At 44.8% G+C, this 22,100-nt stretch overlaps 1 protein-coding gene across 8 annotated transcripts in view; it reads left to right on the top strand.

Moving 5' to 3' along the window:
• Positions 1 to 22,100, top strand: part of LOC135547539 (mitogen-activated protein kinase kinase kinase kinase 4-like) — a 98,833-nt gene that overhangs the window by 48,713 nt on the left and 28,020 nt on the right. For 3 of the 8 annotated variants that reach the window (XM_064976622.1, XM_064976624.1, XM_064976625.1), the window contains exons 3-15: positions 1,308 to 1,364; positions 4,776 to 4,901; positions 9,889 to 9,999; positions 10,357 to 10,447; positions 10,633 to 10,763; positions 11,065 to 11,119; positions 11,240 to 11,318; positions 11,698 to 11,873; positions 11,976 to 12,048; positions 12,180 to 12,390; positions 14,868 to 15,029; positions 15,116 to 15,217; positions 18,634 to 18,789. In XM_064976622.1, the coding sequence (XP_064832694.1) occupies positions 1,308 to 1,364; positions 4,776 to 4,901; positions 9,889 to 9,999; positions 10,357 to 10,447; positions 10,633 to 10,763; positions 11,065 to 11,119; positions 11,240 to 11,318; positions 11,698 to 11,873; positions 11,976 to 12,048; positions 12,180 to 12,390; positions 14,868 to 15,029; positions 15,116 to 15,217; positions 18,634 to 18,789 (1,530 nt within the window). Of the gene's footprint in view, positions 1 to 1,307; positions 1,365 to 4,775; positions 4,902 to 9,888; positions 10,000 to 10,356; positions 10,448 to 10,632; positions 10,764 to 11,064; positions 11,120 to 11,239; positions 11,319 to 11,697; positions 11,874 to 11,975; positions 12,049 to 12,179; positions 12,391 to 14,867; positions 15,030 to 15,115; positions 15,218 to 17,778; positions 17,967 to 18,633; positions 18,790 to 20,229; positions 20,446 to 22,100 lie in introns of those variants that run through there. The other 5 variants (XM_064976623.1, XM_064976620.1, XM_064976621.1 and 2 more) reach the window with 4 other exon arrangements.

The following is a 22,100-nucleotide window of genomic DNA, read 5'->3' on the forward strand; positions in this document are numbered from 1 at the left end:
CCACAGTCCTTAGGCAGATCTCCAGATTAGATTACCCCCTCTCCCAGACAGGACCACCCCCCCAGGACCACAGCTGCCTACACCCTGCCTGTCATTAAACAGGGAAATAGTTAGTCCAGTCCTGTTTGATAGGGAGTGTGTGGTTCATTTATAGGGCCTTTTCTGGTGTGGCGTATCCCTGGGCAGCCCAGGGGTGTTGTGGTGCAGTCTGTATGGTAGCTGGTAGGGACCTCGTTGGGTCCTGTGCTGGGAGGTCCTGTGTTGCTGCTGCCTGGCTGAGATTCCTGCCCTTGGTGGGGTGTCTTTGTCAGAGTCCTCTCTCAACAGAGCTTTTAAATCTGTGTCCTGTCTAGTGCGACTCAAGCAGGGTTGCCAAGCGATGAGGATGGACACACACACTCACTAAACCTGTCACTCCTCTACTTCAGCCTTCTCTCCTCCCTCTCTGTTAAAAGCTGTGGTAGGACAGGTTGTCATGGTGATTGCTCCAAGCAGGGCACCAAAGAGACTAAAGCATTCTGGGATAAAGACTAGCACTGTGAGACTCCCAAACTCAGCATTGACATATGGCCCATACAACTGATCTGTCGTGACTCTGGGATTCTGTTTCTCATCTCTCTCTCTCTCTCTTACAACTAGCTTACTGTGACTATGATTTTTAAACAGTAGAAAATGCAATGTTTTAATGCAAGGTTGTGAACCCACTTCTTTCTTTGTTCTAGTCATTCTACTAGTCTGCTTCCAGTCAGACCAACAAAGCCTGTGACCCCCTCCCCCGCCGAGCCGAAGTGGGTTAATCCCTCATCACTCAGCGCCCGGACTCTCCCATTTTAGACAGGGGGGGGGTCAGGTCCAGCTCAGGTGTCCCCGGTTCAGACAAAGGAAACCCAATCCTGCAGCAGTGTTATTCCCCTACCCTTCACTGACCTTCTCTCTGTCTGGCAGTTTCACTGCAGAGTGGTCCCCTCTATTCTGCTGCTTCCTCTGTTAACAGAAAATATGATGTCATTGAAGTCTGCAGTGGTTAGAGTCATTCACATTGTGAGGTAACTCAAGACTGGTTTCAGCTGAAAAGAGAAAAGCATGGCGCTGATGATATGGACTGGGTTGTTGCTTAGGTATCTGATGTCTGGTGTTTCCATGATCATCATGTAGAGTAATAACTCCTGGCTAGAGGTCAAGGAATCACCCATACTTAGTCTGGGATCAAGCACTCAAGGTCTTTCTGACTGAAACTACGTCATATGGATACTTTGCATGTCAGGGTTGAAATGACGTTATTAATTCATCCCTTTTTCTCTCTGCAGGGCCGACATGTCAAGACAGGACAACTGGCGGCCATCAAGGTCATGGACGTCACAGAGGTAAGCTGGTGCTCGATTGGGAGAGCTTTGTGTGTGATTTAACAGAGAGCTGGTTTGACTGACAGCTGGTTGTCCATTTGCTCCCACACATTCACTTCCACTCATTAACAGTTCCATTTTGGTTCCCAGTGTTGATAGACTACTTCCTGAATAATCTGTTGATTTATAACATCACAGTCTAATCCTTCCTTGGACTCATTCTAGACGTTATATTCCCTCCAATTGGCTCCTCAGAGAGACATTTCCTTTTTAAGACCCAAACCATTAGATACACAAATTACATCCCTTGTCAGACATTACGTCAAGACCAAATCAAGTAAAAATCTGGATCACAGAATAGATCTTTTAGTACTTGACTCAATGATCCAGCTATGCTTAATAATAAATACTCTATAGCCACATTCTAGCCCATGTAGATTTGGGACATATCCCAAGTTGAGTTTTATTGCATCCAAGGCCCTAGATACAGTATGTCTTTAATTTGAACCAAAACACAAATACTGTAGCAGGATAGCAACAGTCGCCAAGATAAACCTCCACCACCCCCTGCTCTCTCTCCTTTCCCCAATTCCCCTAGTCAATATTTTTCCTCCTGAAATAGACATAATATCAGGCTTATATGAATGTAGGTCTTCAACCTCCGTGTTTTTCCTCTTCATGCCACAAAGCTGAGTTTGTGTTTGGAGCTGGATGGAGGTGGTTTTATGTAGCCCAGGGCATCGTTAGGCAGTGCTGAGAGGTCTGGTGTTCAGATACTCTGGAGGAGGGTTGCACACAGCCTCTATGGACCCCCTGTCATGTCTTGTGAAGTCAGCCTGCCTTTGAGGTGTGTGTGTGTGTTAAGTGTCTACCTCCACCCATTTGCCTTAACGGTGTCTCCTTATGGTGCCTGAACAGAAAGACAGACCCAGGCTATTGTCACTAAGCAAATGTTAGACTGTATTTGTCTACATGACAAAGCATCTTCCTACCCTGTCTCTAATAATTGATTTGAAAAGACATCTGAGCACAAACCTTTCATTTCTCATGTGAACGTTGCAAAATAGAGACTAAAGAAAATATGGAATAGCGATAAGGACAGGGAGAAGGATGAATGTATGTAGGAGCACAGAGAATGAGAGTAGTGCCGTGTGGCTATACAGTCCTACTGGTGATCTACACATGTTAAAGATATTTTACACACATCAGCTCTTTTCTGAGAAGAGTTTTTTTTAAACGCCGTTTTGTAAAATAAACAATTCAGTTGAGGTTTGGGTGTTTGCCAGGAGCGAGAGTTAGTTTGGTTGGAGTAGCTTGTTTATTTTTGAAAATGTTCTCTGGTTGTCCTGCAGGGGGATAGATAAGCTAGTCTAGTGAACCGACAGGACATATGATATGTGCCATCCAGGAACTCCTGGTCAGCAGAAAACATCTGTTTTTTACTTGAGGTATTTTTGGTATATTTTGTTAAACTGTGTTGTTGTAGCCTTCTACTTGAAGAAACAGAGTCAGGTAGCATCATTGTGGTGTACACCAGTTATAGGGTCTATGCCTAGGATGAAAGCATGCCTAGGATGGAAGCATGTATTGTCAGCCTAGTACTTCTGGCCAAGCTCCCTACCATGTACGTGTGTTCCTATATAGAACATACTACAGTAGATCTAGAGACAGCACCAGTATAGTTATAGCTTCACTTTACTCTACAGGCTCATCTCAGCATATGTGCCCTGACCCAGATACCACATCCTGTTCTACATACAGCACAGAGAGGGGGAGGGAGGGAGAGTTTGTTTTTCTTTCCTCCTCCTCTCAGAAGGTTCAGTTGAAGTGCAGTGGGATTATGGGAGGGGTCTAAGGCGCTCAGCCGCTTGGCTCTCTTCACCTCTCTTGACCACTGTCTCTCTCTTTTGTCCCTCTTTCTCTCCCATCGCTGCCCTTTTTCTCTTGGTTGCTTTCCCTCACACCCTCTGTCTTGCTCCATCTCTCTCTGTCTTGCTCTCTTTCCCATCACTACCCATCTCTCCTCTCTCCCTTCATCTCTTGCTCTTTCTCTACCTACCACACCTCTCCCTGCCTCACTGTATAACTTCTAATCACATTAGGTCTACTTGCGGCAGAGCAGAAGGCTGTACTATCTAATATATAATAATATATATCCCATTTAGCAGACGCTTTTGTCCAAAGCGACTTACAAGTCGGCTGGGGCCACTACTTTTACATATGGGTGGCCCTAGCGGGAATCGAACCCACGACGCTTGGCGTTGCAAGCGCCATGCTCTACCGACTGAGCCACACAGGACCCTCTAGAGGCCTGCTCCCCTAACCTTGCAGAAAGGCTGCTGTTGGTGGCTATCATTCACTGTGATTCAATAGTAGTCAGAAGTTCTTAGTAAAAGCCCTGATACAGACACAGCCTCTCCATCTTTCCTCTCTCTTTCTCGTGCTTTCTCTCCTCTCTCCCAGCAGAGTATCTTTACAGTGTAGAAGGTGAGAAAATGGTTGGCAGAGGTGTTGCATCACTCTCTGCACCCAGTAAGAAAAAGGGTTGCACATCACCCTTATTTGTTCCATTGTGTTATACTATCTGTATAATGTCTGATACCACCTTCTCCCACCATTTCATGAGTTAGAATGGTGATTATAGCATCAGGACAATGAGGAAAGTGGGGCATACGAAGGACAGAGTGAGAGAAGATGGGTGATGAGAGATTAGGTTATGGAGAGTGTAGACTAATGTGAAGGTGAGATGGAGGAGAGAGAGATGTCATATTTCCTTGCCTGAGCAGTTGTAACCCAGAACCCCAACCGCTTCTGTCTGTCAGCTCCTCTCTGTCTCTCTCTGTCTCTCTGTCTCTCCCCCCTCTCTGAATGATACAACCAGGCAGGGGAAATGTCACGTCATTCTACCAACAGGAAGACCACATGTTGAGGGAGTATTGTTAAAAATGACACTGAATCGATGTTTTCTCATGGAATGGATGCCTGACATGGTTTATGAGTGAATCCTACACACTGTGTGTGATATTGGTTTATTAGGCTCCATTATCTTGTACGATATAGAATGTGCTATTTTCACTGCCATGCTCTTCAACAGTCTCGGTTTGACTGAAAGTCAATACATTGTGGTATTTACTAGGCTCATAATGTGGTTGAATAAATACCAGCCTGTTCTGTTATTATTGTTGTCATGATTACAATAAACTTAGTCTGAAGAATGCCAAGAGTGGTAAACGACCATGGAGTGTCATCTCATAAGCCATCATAAACTAAACAAATAGCTTGTTAGGAAGTGTGTGTGTGTGTGTATGACTTGTGGTTGGTTGGTTGTTTGTTTGTCTTGGGGGCTCCCAGATTAAACTGTTATCAGGTCATCTGGGAGCCATTAACTCAATTAATGGTCTCCCTCATTCGCTCTCCTGCACTCTTTTATAGGATGAAGAGGAGGAGATTAAATTGGAGATTAATATGCTGAAGAAGTACTCCCACCACAGAAACATAGCCACCTACTACGGAGCCTTCATCAAGAAGAGCCCCCCAGGACACGACGACCAGCTATGGGTAAGTTGGTTTACCTCCCGCTTTCCCTCAGCCCCAGGGGTTAAAGTTCTGTGTCGGATTTACATCATATGGATGACGCAAGAGGTTTAGGTAAAAAACACACTCCATGCCACACTAAAAATAGGTAGAAAGTACTTAGAAATTAAATGTAGATTTTTACCAAAGCATTGTTGACACTCATTTCTGATTGGACGGAAGGGCCTTCCAGAATAGATATTAACACCAGATAACAGGACAGTTGGAAAAGATAAAAGACAACTTGCAATCATGACACAATATGCGTCTACACATGCAGACCGTGCTCGCTACAAAGTTACAGAACGCTAAATCGACAACCACACAAACTGAAATTGGATATCTTATCAATGCAGGTCCAACAGGGAAAAAAGGTAGCTCGCTAAACAACCGAAAGGATGTGGATACCTGCTCGTCGAACATCATTCCAAAATCATGGGCATTAATATGGAGTTGGTCCCCCCTTTGCAGCTATAACAGCCTCCACTCTTCTGGGAAGGATTTCCACTAGATGTTGGAGCATTGCTCCGGGGACTTCCATTCAGCCACAAGAGCATTAGTGAGGTCGGGCACTGCACTGATGTTGGGCTATTAGGCCTGGCTCGCAGTAGGCGTTCCAATACATCCCAGAGTTGTTCGATGGGGTTGAGGTTAGTGCTTTGTGCAGGCCAGTTGAGTTCTTCCACACCAATATCAACAAATAATTTCTGTATTGACCTCACTTTGTGCACAGGGACATTGTCATGCTGAAACAGGAAAGGGCCTTCAACCAAACTGTTGCCACAAAGTTGGAAGCACAGAATTGTCTAGAATGCCACTATGCTGTAGCATTGAGATTTCCCTTCACTGGAACATAGGAGCATAGCCCAAACCATGAAAAACAGCCCCAGACCATTATTCCTCCTCTACCAAACTTTACAGTTGGCACTATGCATTCGGGCAGGTAACGCTCTCCTGAATTCCGCCAAAACCAGATTCGTCCGTTGGGCTGGCAGATGGTGAAGTGTGATTCATCACTCCAGAGAACGCATTTCCACTGCTCCAGAGTCCAATGGCCGTGAGCTTTACACCACTCCAGCCGACGCTTGGCATTGTGAAAGGGGATCTTAGGCTTGTGTGCGGCTCCTCGGCCATGGAAACCCATTTCATTAAGCTCCTGCCAACAAGTTATTGTGCTTACTTCCAGAGGCAGTTTGGAACTCCATAGTGAGTGTTGCAACCAAGGGCAGACAATATTTATGCTCTTCAGACTCCACAGTGAGAGTTGCAACCAAGGGCAGACAATATTTATGCTCTTCAGCCCTCGGCAGTCCCATTCTGTCCCACTCGGCAGTCCCATTCTGTGAGCTTGTGTGGCCTACCACTTTGCGGCTGAGCCGTTGTTGCTCCTAGACATTTCCACTTCACAATAACAGCACTTACAGTTGACCGGGGCAAATCTAGCAGGGCAAAAATGTGGATATGGATACCATAGCTGCCACCAACCTAACTCCAACCCACCCATATCCCTCCTCAAGTGAGTGGGTAGTGGGTACATGCATACCACAGGAGGTTGATGGCACCTTATTTGGGGAGGATGGGCTCGTGGCAATGGCTGGAGTGGAATGAGTGGAATTGTATCAAATGCTTCAAACGCAGAGTTTCCAGGTGTTTGATGCCGTTCCAAAGGCTCCATTCCAGACATTATTGTGAACTGTCCTCCCCTCAGCAGCCTCCACTGATGCATACCCTCCACAAACCACCCTTCTCTCCTCCAATTCTCTAAAGATTGGGTGAAGTTTGAACTCCCCCTTCCTCACCTCCCTTCTCTCGGAGTCAGTCCCTGTGTTTTTGCCTGAAAGTGCTACCTTTGATGACCCCTGTCAAACTCTGGGTATTTTTGTCTCTGAGGTGGAGGTACATCAAGAAACTAAAGGGGGAGAGCTATAATTTGCTAGACCAGGGTTACTCTCGGTTTATTGCCAACCATCTATAGTTTTCATAAAAAGAGGGATAGAGAAGGAAGGAGAGTGAGTGGTTCTCACAGTAAAGACTCAAGTACTCTGTCTAGTGTTTTCACGACTGTGACTCTAATCTTTCACATCTACACGGTTAATAATAATTGCTGCATAGTGTGTTTTGTGTGTGCTTGTGTATGTATGCACATTACTCTATCTCACTGGGTCTCTCTCTCTCTCACTGGGTCTCTCTCTCTCTCTCTGGGTCTCTCTCTCTCTCTCTCTGGGTCTCTCTCTCTCTCTCTGGGTCTCTCTCTCTCTCTCTGGGTCTCTCTCTCTCTCTCTGGGTCTCTCTCTCTCTCTCTGGGTCTCTCTCTCTCTCTCTCTGGGTCTCTCTCTCTCTGGGTCTCTCTCTCTCTCTCTCTGGGTCTCTCTCTCTCTCTCTCTCTCTCTCTGGGTCTCTCTCTCTCTGGGTCTCTCTCTCTCTGGGTCTCTCTCTCTCTCTCTCTCTCTCTGGGTCTCTCTCTCTCTCTCTCTGGGTCTCTCTCTCTCTCTCTCTGGGTCTCTCTCTCTCTCTCTCTGGGTCTCTCTCTCTCTCTCTCTCTCTCTCTCTCTCTGGGTCTCTCTCTCTCTCTCTCTCTCTCTCTGGGTCTCTCTCTCTCTCTGGGTCTCTCTCTCTCTCTCTCTCTCTCTCTCTCTGGGTCTCTCTCTCTCTCTCTCTCTCTCTCTCTGGGTCTCTCTCTCTCTCTCAATTCAATTCAAGGGGCTTTATTGGCATGGGAAACATGTGTTAACATTGCCAAAGCAAGTAAGGTATATAATATATAAAGTGAAATAAACAATAAAAATTAAGACATTACAAATGTCATATTATATATATATATACAGTGTTTTTACAATGTGCAAATGGTAAAGGACACAAGATAAAATAAATAAGCATAGATATGTGTTGTATTTACAATGGTGCGTGTTCTTCACTGGTTGCCCTTTTCTCGTGGCAACAGGTCACAAATCTTGCTGCTCTGATGGCACACTGTGGAATTTCACCCAGTAGATATGGGAGTTTTTCAAAATTGGATTTGTTTTCGAATTCTTTGTGGATCTGTGTAATCTGAGGGAAATATGTCTCTCTAATATGGTCATACATTGGGCAGGAGGTTAGGAAGTGCAGCTCAGTTTCCACCTCATTTTGTGGGCAGTGAGCACATAGCCTGTCTTCCCTTGAGAGCCATGTCTGCCTACGGCGGCCTTTCTCAATAGCAAGGCTATGCTCGCTGAGTCTGTACATAGTCAAAGCTTTCCTTAATTTTTGGTCAGTCACAGTGGTCAGGTATTCTGCCGCTGTGTAGGGCCAAATAGCATTCTAGTTTGCTCTGTTTTTTTGTTAATTCTTTCCAATGTGTCAAGTAATTATCTTTTTGTTTTCTCATGATTTGGTTGGGTCTAATTGTGCTGCTGTCATGGGGATCTGTAGGGTGTGTTTGTGAACAGAGCCCCAGGACCAGCTTGCTTAGGGGAATCTTCTCCAGGTTCATCTCTCTGTAGGTGATGGCTTTGTTGTGGAAGGTTTGGGAATCGCTTCCTTTTAGGTGGTTATAGAATTTAACTGCTCTTTTCTGGATTTTGATAATTAGTGGGTATCGGCCTAATTCTGCTCTGCATGCATTATTTGGTGTTCTACGTTGTACACTGAGGATATTTTTGCAGAATTCTGCGTGCAGAGTCTCAATTTGGTGTTTGTCCCATTTTGTGAAGTCTTGGTTGGTGAGCGGACCCCAGACCTCACAACCATAAAGGGCAATGGGCTCTATGACTGATTCAAGTATTTTTAGCCAAATCCTAATTGGTATGTTGAAATTTATGTTCCTTTTGATGGCATAGAATGCCCTTCTTGCCTTGTCTCTCAGATCGTTCACAGCTTTGTGGAAGTTACCTGTGGCGCTGATGTTTAGGCCAAGGTATGTATAGTTTTTTGTGTGCTCTAGGGCAACAGTGTCTAGATGGAATTTGTATTTGTGGTCCTGGTGACTGGACCTTTTTGGAACACCATTATTTTGGTCTTACTGAGATTTACTGTCAGGGCCCAGGTCTGACAGAATCTGTGCATAAGATCTAGGTGCTGCTGTAGGCCCTCCTTGGTTGGTGACAGAAGCACCAGATCATCAGCAAACAGCAGACATTTGACTTCAGATTCTAGTAGGGTGAGGCCGGGTGCTGCAGACTTTTCTAGTGCCCGCGCCAGTTCGTTGATATATATGTTGAAGAGGGTGGGGCTTAAGCTGCATCCCTGTCTAACCCCACGACCCTGTGTGAAGAAATGTGTGTGTTTTTTGCCAATTTTAACCGCACACTTGTTGTTTGTGTACATGGATTTTATGATGTCGTATGTTTTACCCCCAACACCACTTTCCATCAGTTTGTATAGCAGACCCTCATGCCAAATTGAGTCGAAGGCTTTTTTGAAATCAACAAAGCATGAGAAGACTTTGCCTTTGTTTTGGTTTGTTTGGTTGTCAATTAGGGTGTGCAGGGTGAATACATGGTCTGTTGTACGGTAATTTGGTAAAAAGCCAATTTGACATTTGCTCAGTACATTGTTTTCATTGAGGAAGTGTACGAGTCTGCTGTTAATGATAATGCAGAGGATTTTCCCAAGGTTACTGTTGACGCATATTCCACGGTAGTTATTGGGGTCAAATTTGTCTCCATTTTTGTGGATTGGGGTGATCAGTCCTTGGTTCCAAATATTGGGGAAGATGCCAGAGCTAAGGATGATGTTAAAGAGTTTTAGTATAGCCAATTGGAATTTGTTGTCTGTATATTTGATCATTTCATTGAGGATACCATCTCTCTCTCTCTCTCTCTCTCTCTCTCTCTCTCTCTGGGTCTCTCTCTCTCTCTGGGTCTCTCTCTCTCTCTCTCTCTCTGGGTCTCTCTCTCTCTCTCTCTCTCTCTCTCTCTCTCTCTCTCTCTCTCTCTCTCTCTCTCTCTCTCTGGGTCTCTCTCTCTCTCTCTCTCTCTCTCTGGGTCTCTAGCTGGTGATGGAGTTCTGTGGCGCAGGCTCCATCACAGACCTTGTGAAGAACACCAAGGGCAACACACTGAAGGAGGACTGGATCGCCTACATCTCTCGTGAGATCCTCAGGGTGAGTCCACATTTACGCCCTACAAGTTCCCCTGCTGTTGCATGCTGGGATCTGTAGCTTATTTGAATTTGTTTATGTCGCCTTTATTTTGAAAGGGAGTCATGCTGAGACCAAGGTCTTTTACAGATGAACCTTCTATCAGACATGCATCAATACACATCAATATACACTATACATATCAATATACACGAAAAGCAAAACACAATATAAAACAAATACTTTCTACAGTAAAAAGTTACTCAATCAGCTGCCTGAATTGCCCTAGAAGCCCCAACTCTTCCTATTTTTGAGCTTTGCAGATTCTACAAGTAAAGTTAAAAAACAATAAATGACTGTTATGACTGTGTCTCTCCTCAGGGGTTGGCTCACCTGCATGCCCACCATGTGATCCACCGTGACATCAAGGGCCAGAACGTGCTGCTGACTGAGAACGCAGAGGTCAAACTAGGTGAGTTCACTGGTTTAAACTGTTTTCAACTTAGCCTGGTTTTAGCTGGCCTGATTGGAACTGGGACTGCTTTATTACTGGTTTGAACTGGTTTACGCTGGCTTTAACTGCATGGGGCTGGTTTGATATGTGGGGTTTAAACTAGTTTGAACTGGTTCTGACCGGTCTACTCCCCCCTCCTCCAGTGGACTTCGGTGTGAGCGCCCAGCTGGACCGGACCGTGGGTAGGAGGAACACCTTCATTGGTACGCCCTATTGGATGGCGCCCGAGGTCATCGCCTGCGACGAGAACCCAGACGCCACCTATGACTACAGAGTAAGATGCGCTCAATAAAACCATGCTGCTTTCTGTCAGTGTCCAGCGGTGTGTCGAGTTGGTGGATTGATAGCTGTTTGCGTTTGTGCCATTGTATGTGGCTGTGTAGGCTGATGGGACAGTACTGTAGCAGGTTGGGGCTGATGTTGTCAGGACCAGAGAGGGTGGTAATTACCATCCTATAGACGTATGCATGCATAGATTTACGCACACACACACACACACACACACACACACACACACACACACACACACACAATGGTAGCTGTGTCCATATCTTTCATAGTGTTTTCTCCTGCAGAGTGACTTGTGGTCCACTGGAATCACAGCTATAGAGATGGCTGAGGGAGCTCCTCGTAAGTACAGCCATTATTTTACTATTGGACTTCTACACTACTATTTGTCCCAGATGGCAAACCTGGTTGAAATTATGTTTGTTTTCCTCTGTCTGACCTGTGTTTGCTCTTGTCTTCCAGCGCTGTGCGATATGCATCCAATGAGAGCTCTCTTCCTCATCCCCAGAAACCCTCCTCCTCGACTCAAGTCAAAGAAATGGTGTGTGACTAATCTCTGCTGTTATGATTTCAGACATTTAAACCACCATTTTACAATCCCACTGTGAACAATGACACTGGTGAAACTCCTTCGTTCCCGAGTAGCACAGCAGTCTAAGGCACTGCATTTCAGTGCTAGTGGCGTCACTACAGACCCTGGTTCGAACCTGGGCTGTATCACAACCGGCTGTGAATGGGGGTCCCATAGGGCGGTGCACAATTGGCCCAGCATCATCTGGGTTAGGGGAGGGGGTAGGCCGTCATTGTAAAATAAGAATTGTCTAGTTAAATAAAGATGAAATAAAAAAAATAGCTCAGCTGATATCCCCTGGTAGATATAGCATAAGCTCATAAAAGTAACAAATGCCTCCTCTCCTCAGGTCTAAGAAGTTTTGCAGCTTCATCGAGGGCTCCCTGGTGAAGAACTACACTCAGCGCCCCCCCACCGACCAGCTGCTGAAACACCCCTTTATCAGAGACCAGCCCAACGAGAGGCAGGTCCGCATCCAGCTCAAAGACCACATTGACCGCACCAAGAAGAAGAGGGGGGAGAAGGGTGAGTCTTAGACATACTAATACACACACACACTTCTCCAAAACCTCTTCTTCACAATACTTTTTTTTACTTAAACATTCTCACCGTTCCTCTCTTCTCTAGATGAGACCGAGTATGAGTACAGCGGGAGTGAGGAAGAGGAGGAGGAAGCTCAGGAGCAGGAGGGGGAGCCCAGGTAACTAACCCACATGTACCTATGGCAAAAACTAGCCAACATACTAATAGCAAATGCGTTAGCTAAAGTGTCTGTTTGTTTGGTCCATAGCTCCATCGTGCTCCATACTAATGTATGTCTTTGTCCTGTAGCTCCATAGTGAACCAACCAGGGGAGTCAACCCTGCGTAGGGATTTCATCCGTCTGCAGCAAGAGAACAAGGAGCGCTCAGAGGCCCTGCGCAGACAGCAGCTCTTGCAGGAGCAGCAGCTCCGGGAGCAGGAGGAGTACAAGCGCCAACTACTGGCAGAGAGGCAGAAACGCATCGAGCAGCAGAAGGAGCAGAGGAGGAGGCTGGAGGAGGTACGAAAGAGTGTGTGTGTCTAAGATTGTTTGTGTGTTCTCTCTCCCTGTCTAATGGTGTGTGTTTGATCCTTTTACTCTGCAGTTTGCACCCATAAATTGTGTATGTGTGCATAACGTGTTTTTGTGTGTGTGCTAAAGCAGTCAACACACTCCTCACAGACGTCTCCCCCCCTCTGTGTTGTGTTTATAGTCATGTGTAGTGATTAGTGTATTTGTGTGCAGCCTTTGGCCCTCTGGGCTGTGTTTCCTAATTGGCCTTTATCTCTCTGAGGAAGACCACAGGGCTCTGTCTGTCTTTATTTTATCCTCTCTGGGAGGCTGGGCCAGAAAGACTTCTTCCTCAGTCATTAGCTACTAGAACCTGAGAGAGAGAGCTTCCGGTTGTTTTAGTCTGCAGAAAACGGCACAGGCAATTCCCTGACCCATGCCTTTTATGCAGTAGTCCCCATGATATTACCACGTCGAAGTTATCTGGTTGGAACCTCTTTAAAGACACACAACCTGTACAATTGAGTCAGAAAATATAACAGCCGAGTGCTCCTCCAGTGTAGAATAGTTCAAAATCACACATTTTCCCATAGTTTCCCCCATACAGTATCCCATACACAAGGGTTAAAGTTCTCCGTCACTTCGACGGATTTCCGTCATATGATAATTTATTAAAACATTTTGTTTGTTCATTTTTTTTTTTTGATTTTCAATTGGTCGAACTCAGTTTAATACATGTACAAAAGGATTATTTTTCCCTAAAAGAAGGTCATGATTTTTTTTACATGAAATGGGAGTGTAACTTCACCCCACAGACAATCATGTGACCGACTTTTCAGTCATCGACTTGTTTCAGTCATCGACTTGTTTCAGTCATCGACTTGTTTCAGTCATTTTTTAACCTTTAACCTCTGCATACACTTTCCTACAGTTTCAGGGTTTTTTCTGATTAATGAGAAAATGCATTAATGAATCATATTATACTGTAGGGTCAGGGAATCCTCTTGGGCGAGTTGACCGAGGGGCATGAGAAATATATGGCATAGTCCATGTTTAAAGGTTAAATACGGAGACATGTTTTTTCATGATGCAGCCAGGGACCACCACAGGGTACTTAATGGAACTAGGGACCACATCTAGTGCAAGTCTTATTCTACTTAAGTGATAATGCCAGAGAAGCCAGTGTTTGGAGGAAATATTGGCATGGGTGTTGTTAGGCCCGTGCCAATATATCCTCCGAACACCGGCTTCGAGGGCATTATCACTTTTATACAACAGGTTACCAACATGTTCAAATAATGTTTGAAATATTTTCATTAAAAACATTTGTTTGATCAATTTATTCATACTTTTTCATCCTTCTAGAAGATATAACCCAGACACAAATCTAGGGTTGCTAGAGACGCGTTCCTGTCATCGTCTTTTTGTTCTCGATTTATGGACGCGACCCAGTCATTCGTATTAAATGTTTCATTGCCATACTGGCTGGCAACGTTCTTATCCCTTGCTTGCTAGCTAGCCAACTACAGCTAACTTACAGTCGTGTCAAAAAGTGCAGCCAGCATAACAGCAAAGTAGCTGCATTTGCATTTGTTTAAGCTGTTTTCTAGTGAGATTTATTTGGATACATCCATAACAATAAGCTGATGAGGCGCGACTTCGCCTGGCAAAGAAAATGTACTCACTCGTCAGGATACTGTCGTTCAGAGAAGCTAGCTAACGACATGGCTAACACAATTTTTTATTTTATTTTTTTATTTTACCTTTATTTAACCAGGCAAGTCAGTTAAGAACAAATTCTTATTTTCAATGACGGCCTGGGAACAGTGGGTTAACTGCCTGTTCAGGGCCAGAACGACAGATTTGTACCTTGTCAGCTCGGGGGTTTGAACTCGCAACCTTCCGGTTACTAGTCCAACGCTCTAGCCACTAGGCTACACTGCCATCACCACTTCAGCAATACTACACTTCAAACAGAAGCCTGAAAGACTGCAAATTAGCTGGCTGTGTTGATGAGACAGTGGATTACGCAGTCAGATGGAACAGAGTAAATAGGCATTTTGACATCATAGATTTAGCCAGTGGTAACTTGTGGAATAGACACCGGCCGGAATGCGGTTTTAACCAATCAGCATTCAAGATTAGACCCACCCATTTTATAATGGTGAAGAGCTACTTACTGTATTCATAGAGATGGCTGCAATAAATCAACACTATTTAACCAACTGAGAAGCCTGCCAGTATTACTGAAGTGGTGATGGTAAGCTTACAGGTAAAACATGGCACATACGTAGTGTAGTCCACCAACCGTGAACCCTGGGAAGTGAGACTAGCATCTCAAATGCTCACAATAAGAAATGGCTAGCTTATCTCATAAAGGCCAGATATGGTGACCAGAAACAAGAGAGCTAGCTAGCTCGGAATGTTAATGCATAGTGATGTCTGCTCCTGACGCCTGCTCTGTCGCCCCCGATGGTCATCCACAGCAACAACGTCGTGAGCGGGAGATGAGGAGGCAGCAGGAGCGCGAGCAGCGTCGCCGGGAGCAGGATGACAAGAGGCGCATGGAAGAGGTTGAACGCCGGCGTAAAGAGGAGGAGGAGCGCAGGAGAGCTGAGGAGGAGAAAAGGAGGGCTGACCGGGAGCAGGTAGGAGAACTCTATCAACAATAGTTTATTTCATGATACTTGTAGTCTACCCCTGACACTTGCTGTGTGTGTGGTTTGATTGACAGGAGTACATCCGTCGCCAGCTGGAGGAGGAGCAGAGGCACCTGGAGATCCTGCAGCAGCAGCTGCTGCATGAACAGGCCATGCTACTGGTGAGACCGAACTCTGTAAGCCTATCTATCTTCTTCTATCCATCTGTATATCTCCCATTATCCATCTGTTCTTTTAGCCTTTTATACAGTACCAGTCAAAAGTTTAGATACACTTACTCATTCAAGAGTTTTTCTTAATTTGACTACATCACAACTATGAAATAACACATATGGAATCATGTAATAACTAAAAAAGTGTTAAACAATATATATATTTATATATTTATATTTGAGATTCTTCAAAGTAGCCTTGATGACAGCTTTGCACACGCTTGGTAGTCTGTCAAACAGCTTCACCTGGAATGCTTTTCCAACAGTCTTGAAGGAGTTCCCACATATGCTGAGCATTTGTTGGCTGTTTTTCCTTCACTCTGTGGTCCAACTCATCCCAAACCATCTCAATTGGGTTGAGGTCAGGTGATTGTGGAGGCCAGGTCATCTGATGCAGCACTCCATCACTCCCCTTCTTGGTCAAATAGCCCTTCCACCGCCTGGAGGTGTGTTGGGTCATTGTCCTGTTGAAAAACAAATGATAGTCCCACTAAGTGCAAACCAGATGGGATGGTGTATCGCTGTAGAATGCTGTGGTAGCCATGCTGGTTAAGTGTGCCTTGAGAGCGTCTGCTAAATGACTTAAATGTAAATGTAAATGTAAATTCTAAATAAATCAGTGTCACCAGCAAAGCACCCCACACCATTACATCACCTCCTCCATGCTTCACAGTGTGAACCACACATGCAGAGATAATCCGTTCACCTACTCTGCGTCTCACAAAGACACAGCGATTGGAACCAGAAATCTCAAATTTGGACTGATCATTCCAAAGAACAGATTTCCACCGGTCTAATGTCCATTGCTCGTGTTTCTTGGCCCAAGCAAGTCTCTTCTTCTTATTGGTGTCATTTTAGTAGTGGTTTCTTTGCAGCAATTCTACCATGAAGGCCTGATTCACGCAGCGTCCTTTGAACAGTTGATGTTGAGATGTGTCTGTTACGTGAACTCTGGAATGAACTTATCCTCTGCAGCAGAGAACTCTTGGTCTTCCTTTCTTGTGGTGGTCCTCATGAGAGCCAGTTTCATCATTACTCTTGATGGATTTTGCGACCGCACTTGAAGAAACTTTCAAAGTTCTTGAAAGTTTTCTGATTGACTGACCTTCATGTCTTAAGGTAATGATGGACTGTCGTTTCTCTTTGCTTATTTGAGCTGTTCTTGCCATAATATGGACTTAGTCTTTTACCAAATAGGGCTATCTTCTGTTTACCACCCCAACCTTGTCACAACACAACTGATTGAATCAAGAAGGAAAGGAAAGAAATTCCCCTAATAACTTTTAACAAGGCACACCTGTTAATTGAAATGCATTCCAGGTGACTACCTCATGAAGATGGTTGAGAGAATGCCAAGAGTGTGCAAAGCTGTCATCAAGGCAAAGGGTGGCTACTTTGAAGATCTGTTTTGTTTTACCACTTTTTTGGTCACTACATGATTCCATATGTGTTATTTCATAGTTTTGATGTCTTCACTATTATGCTACAGTGTAGAAAACCCTTGAATGAGTAGGTGTGTCCAAACTTTGGACTGTTACTGTATATCTCCCATTATCCATCTGTTATTCTAGATTTCTAAGTCAGTGGTTTGCAGTCTATGGGTTTTGTTCTGTAGTAGGGTGTTGAAAAATGGATTTAGTGTCACACCCTACTTAATATCTAGTTAGAGTATATCACAGTATATCTGAATGGAGCCAACTATTGAGGTTGGAGTTATTCATTCTCTGGGCAGAGTTGGGGAAGCCAGAATGTTTATTACAGTCCTTAATTGAGGATGTCACCAGGATGTGGGAGTGTCCTACCAACAGGAAGATAAGGTTTTCATTGTTTCTCTACCAATGTTCCTAACTCTGCTGAGATGGTGTGTTGTTAGCGGATCTGCGTGGCAAAGCGTTAACACTGTGTATGTTGTTGAAGGCCTCTGTTCCTCCAGGGGTTTGACGAGGACATTAGATAATGTGAGGATATGATCACCCACATCCATTCAACTTCACACCACCATTGCTTCTCATCGTTTCTCTCTCTCAACCTTTGTCTTACTGTCTGTCTCATGTCTTCTTACGCATCATCAGCTTTTAGCTCAGTCATTTTTACTTTTTTACATTTTAAACCAATATTTGGCCTATATTGTAATAGTAAACATTTTCGAAGCATTTAAACACTTAGGATAATTGAGTCCCAGTGAAAATACAAACCCACTCAACATTTCCCTCATTTCATGGATACAGCTTGTACCATAAAGACACCAGCCCTTATTTATACAGAACTACTTCAAATAGAACAGCACACACAGTGCTCCAATGGGGTGGCCAAGTTTAGATGATGATGCACCACCACACCTCCCTGCATTCAGTAGAACAAGTGTTGGGAGCTGGGGTAGCAGCGAAAGGCCATGAAGCAGCTATAGCAGGAGCAGACCTACCTACTGCTCCTCCCAACAGCAGCCAAAACTCCTGCAGCCAGCCACCAACAGGTCTCGGTATCCACAACTACTATTGATCCAGGGGAGGACCATGTCCCCACAGAAACTGACCCAAGAGAGGACCATGTCCCCACAACAACTATTGATCCAAGAGAGGACCGTGTCCCCACAACAACTATTGATCCAAGAGAGGACCATGTCCCCATAGCTGTTGATCCAGGAGAGGACCAAGTTCCCCACAGCAACTGACCCCTGACCCCAAAGGCCCCCATGCCTGGGCCAATTGGAGAGGTGAACCCGAGCTTCATTGCCACGACGCTACTGTCGATTGCTGCTTTTGCTTATGCTGCTGCTGTAGTCATAAACTGTTGTCAGGTGTGCATTTTTATGTGGGGTCTGTGGCTTGATTTCTGGTGTGAGGTACTTTCACTGTAGTGGTCATGTTACTATTCCTGCTCAGGATGAGGCCTCTATAAAAACTACAGATACAGCCCTGGGAAAATGCATGTCCAAGCTACCTACCCATATCCTTTCTACATTCAGATGGCAATATATTAGTGTTTCGCCAATCTGCCCAATCAAGTGTACATGGAAGTGTCCTTGTTTCGGTTTTGTTGTCAAATGGAGACCCCTGTTGTCAGATGGAAATACAGCACCTTGGAAAAATGAAAACTCTTCTTTATATTTGTCTCTTCTCCAAACTAAATTATTGTGAACATAAAACATTAAACACCCAGTGCAGTCAAAAACGTGATTGTCCTGTGTTTTATATATTTCCACACTGGTTGGAATAATACTGTGAAATTGTGAAAATTATTATAATGCCCTTTAGTATAACAGGTCATTCAAAAGACCACCTGAAATGTCTTACTACTGACCCTCCCACTGCTGCTGTGGCTCGATCCTCTTTGTCATGATGATGGTTAATGACTTTGTCCCTCTCTCTCTTTCCCTCCAGGCTGATGAGAGGTACCGTAAGAACATCCAAGGTTCTCCTCAGGCCGCCCAGGTTAAGGTTCAGCCCCCGGTTCCTCCCCGCGCCGCCGAGACCATCGCCAATGGAAACACCCCCATTGCTGTCCAGCCTGCAATGCAAAGGCCCATGGAACCCCAGGTAACCACAACAACCAAGATGGCCGATCGCCAGTTGCTTATTCCTCCTCTCGTTACTCTTCCCTTTTCCGTAGCTCTACTTTTTCCAATCACTTCTTCCTTCCAGGTAGTTCTAACGGGGTGGTCTCTCTCTCGCTCTCTCTCCGGGTTGTGTATCTGCAGTAGTGGTGTCTTACTAGCTACCATAGATTTTTGTTCTTGTGTTTACGATCTCTTCCCCCTCGCTAACTCTCTTCTAGCCTCTGTTCTAGCTGAATGCTTTCACGGTGTGGAGAAATGTGGGTGGTGTTCTCTGTCCCTTACTGATGACATAGTTGACCTTTTCTAGTCCCTTAATAGGTAACTCCATCGTCTTTGATACTTCCCTGAGTGACAACCTATCCCCCACCACTGTGTTATTACGAGGTCCAAGCTGCTTGCTTCTATTCTGGCCACTCATTGCTCAATATCAGCTTTACCCACTCGCTCTACCTCTGACTGCTTCCTCTATTGTGTGAGTGTGTGTGTACATTGCCAGGTTGGTGACTCCTTTTATAAAGGTAGAGCTGTTACATGTACATCTTGACTGTGTGCGAAACACCACAAACACATCCATAATTTGTCTTTCTGATTTCACAGTGACTCAGTATATTACTAATATCATCTGCTCAGAGACACAACCAACCCAGCGTGAATAGTCATTAATGTCACAGGACACCATTCAGGGAAACGTTCTGTTTTTGGACAATTTCATGGTAATTAGATGTAACAGTGTGGAATTTGGTGATGATGATGATGTAATTGATTGCTAAATGATTTAGCAGAGCCATTAAATGCATTATTCAATTTTCTCTCGTTAGTGACACGTCATTAGAGGCAGATATGAGGCGTGTTGAGCTTGTTACAGAAAAGTCATTTTGTTGAGTGATAAATGTTTTTGGTGTTTCCTGTCTGAGCGCTTCTCAGTGCATATTTGAAATCAATTGGAAAGGGAATAAATTCAGTTATAAACCTAGTATGGATATGTCCCTATTGGATTAATCTCCTCTTAGTTACTTGTACCAGAAAAAGTATCCTTGAATGTGTGCATGCCGTTATTTGAGTGTTTGTGTCTAACTGTCTATGCATGATGCTACAGTAGCTGATCTGTGTATGCCTTGTTTATGTGATCCATGCTCATTCTCACAACTGGTGTTGGGACTGAAGCGTCATGAGCATCAAAACGGGTGGAGCAGTCATTGGCTGTCTGTGATATGAAACAATCAAATGGTTAATCTGACTTCCTAAGACTTCCCAACTCCACCCACTGTGATGCTTCCTGAAGCTTCAGAATCCAATCACTGTCTGCTGCTTGGGTTTGTGGTCTTGTTCTCTTGTCTCCCTCCTCCTCCCCCAAACCTCCTCACTCCTCCCAATGTGTCCTCCCCCTCTGACACCACCCGTCTGTCTCTGCCTCTGGAAGGTCCAGTGGTCCCACCTGGCCGCTCCCCCCGTCGTCTCACGCTCCCATTCCTTCAGTGAGCCCATCGTCCCTAGCTTTGCACACCTCAACCTGTGCTCTCAGGAGCAACACCATCACCCTGCACCATCATCACCCGCACGCACTGACCCGCAGTCCTACCCCCAGCCCAAGGCCCTGCCCCTTGACAAGGCCCCCACAGACGACACCCCTCCCAGGGTAAGATAGGCTCATCCTCTGGCAACATCGGGTAAACTGGTAGTCATTAGACGGCTTTGCTAGGAAGTCTGAACTGTAGACCAGTATACTAGTAGTCACTAGATGCTGGATAGGACAACATTGGAGTGAGTGAGCAGAGTGATATTTGTCTTAGTAACAGTTCTAAGATGGCGCGACCTCCTCCTCACCCTAGGCTGCTGAGAGGATTCAGAGAGAGCAGAACGTTATGAAAGGATTAGAGGCTCGTTCTCTATTCCCCCTCTGTCTCTCCTCTCAGAACCCTCCCTCGTTCACCCTCCCAGACTTCCATAGCAGACTGATGTAAAAATACTAGAGAAAGAAAGCTGCAGCAGCAATCACTCGACAGCTGAGTGCTTTTGCATCTCAGCATATTAGAGATGCTCCCAAATCAATGGGACGCTGGAGGCTGTCACAAATAAAGTGTAGGATTCAGACTGTTAGAAACGTTCTCCAAGGGAAATATTCCTCATGTTGAAATCGTGACCTTTTTTTTTTGCTCTCCATCTGCACAAATTAGAGGTGGTATTATTGTCCTCTCTTCACATAGGGCCTAACTATCAAACATCACTTCCTCTTCTTTGGTGAGGTATGAGTATGCCATTTCCTGTTCTGCCCCCTCCTTCCTGTGTAAGCCTTTGGTAGCGTCTCATATCAATGTCAGTGTTAGTTAGCGTTCCATCTGAATGGAGTGGCTTTGTTCCGCCCTGCTTTGCTTTGGATGCTGCCCCTGGTTCCTTCTTAAGCTGTTCTCCCTCCTGTCCCCTGGAAACTACTAAAGAGAAATGCTCAAATCTATAATATAACTTTAAAGCTGTTTTTGTGTTAAGCCACCCCACTGAAAGAGAGTTAGATCTGACACAGCAAAAGACAGCATTATATCCACACTCTTCCCTTATCAACCCCTGTGTGGGCGCGCAGCTACCCGGGACTGCCGCGCAGAAAAAATATTAGCGCGCGCAGAGAAGCACATCGACAGCACTAGGATTCTATTGCATTGACAGGCATGGCTCTACACAAACCTGTGCACCATAACCAATCAGAGCTGCAGTAGGCCGATATGCAAAAATACCATTGCCATATATGGATCTGTGCCATTCACTTTTAACTGGACTGTTTTTACAGCATGGGCGGTTGTGAGTAGATGTGTAGCGACATGTGCACATTTGTACATTTGTTCATATCCTTAGTGAGTTATTAGCCCAGTTATAGATCATTTGTTCATATCCTTAGTGCGTTATTAGCCCAGTTATAGATCATTTGTTCATATCCTTAGTGCGTTATTAGCCCAGTTATAGATCATTTGTTCATATCCTTAGTGCGTTATTAGCCCAGTTATAGATCATTTGTTCATATCCTTAGTGCGTTATTAGCCCAGTTATAGATCATTTGTTCATATCCTTAGTGCGTTATTAGCCCAGTTATAGATCATTTGTTCATATCCTTAGTGCGTTATTAGCCCAGTTATAGATCATTTGTTCATATCCTTAGTGCGTTATTAGCCCAGTTATAGATCATTTGTTCATATCCTTAGTGCGTTATTAGCCCAGTTATAGATCATTTGTTCATATCCTTAGTGCGTTATTAGCCCAGTTATAGATCATTTGTTCATATGCTTAGTGCGTTATTAGCCCAGT

Source organism: Oncorhynchus masou, chromosome 10 (assembly GCF_036934945.1).
Source record: "Oncorhynchus masou masou isolate Uvic2021 chromosome 10, UVic_Omas_1.1, whole genome shotgun sequence".
NCBI classification, from domain to species: domain Eukaryota; kingdom Metazoa; phylum Chordata; class Actinopteri; order Salmoniformes; family Salmonidae; genus Oncorhynchus; species Oncorhynchus masou.